A 4,471-nucleotide genomic window follows, 5' to 3' on the forward strand; every position below is an offset into this window, starting at 1 on the left:
TAGAGAGACCGACAATTAATACAGCAAATAGCTGCTGTTTTTATGAGCGAGTTCATCTTTTATGTTTTTATTCAGCTCTGTCAACACTTTTTGAAGACATAAAATGTGCTTCTTCCACTCGCACTTCAACTGCAATGAATGAGTAGTTGAGTGTATCAAAAGGCTTGCATTGTTATTATCAGCGGAGGGATGGTGAGAGGCAGACCCTCTGCTGCTCTCTCCCCCCATCCGCTGAACCTGACCATCAGATGCAGGCACCATCAGTCCAGTGAAAAAAAAAAAATAGAAGAATTATTTACATGTATGCTCACTCAAGTAATACAATGGAGCCATTACCGGTGTGATCATATACCTCCAAGTTTTGAAAGAATTAAAAAAACTACCTTGCCAACAACATTGGCAGGGCATTTCAAGCATAGCCAATGTGCAGTGATAATGTATTGGGCTTATAGCCTACTGCACAAACCTCATTGCTACAGGATTGTTTTTAATAGGTTTTTGTTGCATAGGCTTATGTAAAAAAAAAAAAGAAAGTGTAAACTAATCGGAGCAGTGGATTTCAGCATGCAGGTATTTGTATCAACATTTTAGCTTTTTATAATAAACAATGTATTTGAAGGGTTATTAGTTTCTAGGGCACGGCATGTGCTTCAAACGTAGCTATAATTCATATAGGCCCAATAAAGGCTTTATCTAAATCAATGTACAAATCCGATTTTCTGATGCTCCTGAATGTTATGCGCCTAATTTTAAGTTGGAAGCACCAGTGCTACCAATCATTTTTTGGTGTCGTTTTTGCCCTGGGTGTATGGTATTGTAAGGGAGGTTGTTGCGGCACCTGTAACTGCTTGTTGATGTTCTTCAGGTTGTGTCTTTGTAGGAAGTTCTGTTCCTGAGAATACTGCCTGTCCAACTGAGACAGGAGATTGCTGAGGAGAACTGTCGCCATGGACTCATGGTTTGCGGCCATATCCCTGAAAAAGGCACATACAAAGCTAAGAGAAAGTGTATCCAATTTCACTGTGTTTAATCCAAATGTGATTAATAAGAAAATGTAGAAGATATACTGAGTATTCAAAACATCACGAAACACCTGCTCTTTCCATGACAGACTGACCAGGTGAATCCAGATGAAAGATATAATCCCATATTAATATCACTTATTAAATCAACTTCAATCAGTGTAGATGAAGGGGAGGAGACAGGGGGGGTGTTATAAAAAGGTGATGTTTTGCACCAGATTTAGCTGACGGATAATTTACAGCTGCAGTCTCCCCAGGTGAACATAAACATTATGTACAAACAGACATTTTAGAAACAGAGATCAGGGACATAGCTGTGGGACCTGATAATATTTGTAGAGCACCCATCAAAAAATAAATATTCTACACAGCCCAGTTAATGCACCTATTGAGATTAAGACACAGTATTCCAGTGTTTGTAGTGTAGTATTTTGACACTCCAAACCAAATGCATACATGTGTGCAAACACACATTCACAGACACTCACCAGTCCTGGCTTTCAATCCAGTCGGAAAGCACCTGCCGAATCCCCATAGGGAAGTTGTCATCATAAAGATAGTCCACCTGCTCCAGGTATTTGAACTCGAGCTGTTGAATTTGTTTCCATTGACTCATTCTGTGGTACAATGCCAACACAAAAGCATATTAAAAACGCAAAATCAATTACACTTCAGAGAGGGTCATTGAAGGAGCAGTGCTTGTAGAATTACGCTTATTTTTGTCCAGATACGTAATAGTTTATGATTGTGCTCTTTTTGAATAGTCTACCTATTATAAAACGGTGCTGCATATTGTTTCATTTACGTATCAAATCAAACTGTATTTGCCACATGTGCCGAATACAACAAGTGTAGACTTTACCGTGAAATGCTTCCTTACAAGACAGTTCAAGGAGAATAAAATATTTAGCAAGTTGGCTAAAATAAAAAGTACTAATAAAAAGTAACACAATAAGAATAACGAGGCTATATACAGGGGGCACCGGTACCGAGTCAGTGTGCAGGAGAACAGGCTAGTTGAGGTAATCTGTATATGTAGGTGGGGGCGAAGGTACTATGCATAGGTAACAAACAAACAGCGAGTATCAGCAGTGTTACCATCACTTCCGACTTCTTGTAATTCCCATTTTACAGCAGCATTAGCTTTTCTTACCTTTATTTCTGTAGCGGACCTGGATTTAAAAATATATATATATATATATATATACTGTTGTCATTGACTATCAAAACATAATTGTTTGTGAAAGCCTATCTGTGTCTTTCGACTCGGTGCTCTATCACATAAATATCCACCGTACACCAGTCATGAGAATGTTTTTTCAGTTGTTTCCTCTTGAAGCCTTCGTGAACTCCGACCAGAGACTTTCACGTTGATCGTCACTTAATAGGCCTGCCCTACAGATTTTGTTCACTCCCTCCCACGCAACCCGGTCTCAGAACATTTCGTATTATTCTGTATATAAACCCGTTTCTTATGATGCGTTCGATTTCATATGATTGCGAAAAGACAGGTGGATGGGTGGTTGTATAACACAAATGTCTAGCAACCCAAAGGTTGAGAGTCCAAATCTTATCACGGACAATTTTAGCTAATTAGCGACTTTTCAACTACTTATTTATTGCAACCAATAGAGTGTTATATAATTAGCGACTTTTCAACTACTTATTTATTGCAACCAATAGAGTGTTATATAATTAGCGACTTTTCAACTACTTATTTATTGCAACCAATAGAGTGTTATATAATTAGCGACTTTTCAACTACTTATTTATTGCAACCAATAGAGTGTTATATAATTAGCGACTTTTCAACTACTTATTTATTGCAACCAATAGAGTGTTATATAATTAGCGACTTTTCAACTACTTATTTATTGCAACCAATAGAGTGTTATATAATTAGCGACTTTTCAACTACTTATTTATTGCAATCAATAGAGTGTTATATAATTAGCGACTTTTCAACTACTTATTTATTGCAATCAATAGAGTGTTATATAATTAGCGACTTTTCAACTACTTTTTTATTGCAACCAATAGAGTGTTATATAATTAGCGACTTTTCAACTACTTATTTATTGCAACCAATAGAGTGTTATATATATGGGGGACACAACATTCCCAGCTCTGCAGATTTTGATGCGAAGAGAAAGAATCAATAGATTATTTGTTTTGGTACTGTCCATATGTAGCTTGTTTTTGGTCACAGGTCCAGGAATGGCTGAAGAGTTGCAACCTTTACCTGGATCCAACTCTGCAGACAGCACTACGGGGTGATCTGAAAAGTCATAGTCAATCGATCATTAATATAATAATACTTTTAAGAAAATGTTGTATTTTTTATTTACAATCTGTAGAAATTATGAGAATAGAAAGGTTCAGAACTTTGGTGAAACATCACAGCACAGTTGAAAATATATGGCAAATTGAAATCCAATATGGATGGTGTAAAGAGACATATGGGAGGGGTTGAATGGAGCTGAAGGTTGGGAATAATAACTAATAACAACAAGATAACTAATGTAAAACATACTGTGTATGTAAAACGTATAGGTTCTGAACTTTTGTGAAAGAAAGAGATGGGAGAGGTTGAGGTGAGAGGAAGGACAGGAGTAAAAACAAACCAAATATAACTATTGTAAAATAGACTGTGCCTGTAAAATGTACAGTACCATTCAAAAGTTTGGACACACCTACTCATTCAAGGGTTTTTCTTTATTTTTACTATTTTGTATATTGTAGAATAATAGTTAAGACATCAAAACGATGAAATAACACACGGAATCATGTAGAAACCAAAAAAGTGTTAAACAAATCAAAATGTATATTATATTTGAGATTCTTCAAAGTAGCCACCCTTTGCCTTGAAGACAGCTTTGCACACTCTTGGCATTCTCTCAACCAGCTTCACCTGGAATGCTTTTCCAACAGTCTTGAAGGAGTTCCCACATATGCTGAGCACTTGTTGGCTGCTTTTCCTTCACTATGCAGTCCAACTCATCCTAAACCATCTCAATTGGGTTAAGGTCATGTGATTGTGGAGGCCAGGTCATCTGATGCAGCACTCCATCACTCTCCTTCTTGGTCAAATAGCCCTTACACAGCCTGGAGGTGTGTTGGGTAATTGTCCTGATGAAAAACAAATGATAATTCCACTAAATGTAAACCAGATAGGATGGCGTATCGCTGCAGAATGCTGTGGTAGCCATGCTGGTTAAGTGTGCCTTGAATTCTAAATAAATCACCGACCATGTCACCAGCAAAGCACCCCCACACCATCACACCTCCTCCTCCATGCTTCACGGTCGGAACCAGACATGCGGAGATCATCCGTTCACCTACTCTGCGTCTCACAAAGACACGGCGGTTAGAACCAAAAATCTCAAATTTGGTCTCATCAGACCAAAGGACAGATTTCCACCATTCTAATGTCCATTGCTCGTGTTTCT

General features: G+C 37.8%; 1 protein-coding gene across 3 annotated transcripts in view; it reads right to left on the reverse strand.

Annotated features, from left to right (window-relative positions):
• Nucleotides 1-2,446, reverse strand: part of LOC115160669 (signal transducer and activator of transcription 4) — a 29,116-nt gene extending 26,670 nt beyond the window's left edge. The window contains exons 1-3 of one of the 3 annotated variants that reach the window (XM_029710918.1): nucleotides 2,176-2,444; nucleotides 1,511-1,639; nucleotides 839-974 (exon numbers count right to left, since the gene is read on the reverse strand). In XM_029710918.1, the coding sequence (XP_029566778.1) occupies nucleotides 839-974; nucleotides 1,511-1,638 (264 nt within the window). In that variant the 5' untranslated portion in view covers nucleotide 1,639; nucleotides 2,176-2,444. Of the gene's footprint in view, nucleotides 1-838; nucleotides 975-1,510; nucleotides 1,640-2,175 lie in introns of all 3 variants that reach the window. The other 2 variants (XM_029710917.1, XM_029710916.1) reach the window with 2 other exon arrangements.
• Nucleotides 2,447-4,471: the final 2,025 nt, after the last annotated feature.

Source organism: Salmo trutta, chromosome 24 (assembly GCF_901001165.1).
Source record: "Salmo trutta chromosome 24, fSalTru1.1, whole genome shotgun sequence".
Taxonomy (NCBI): Eukaryota; Metazoa; Chordata; class Actinopteri; order Salmoniformes; family Salmonidae; genus Salmo; species Salmo trutta.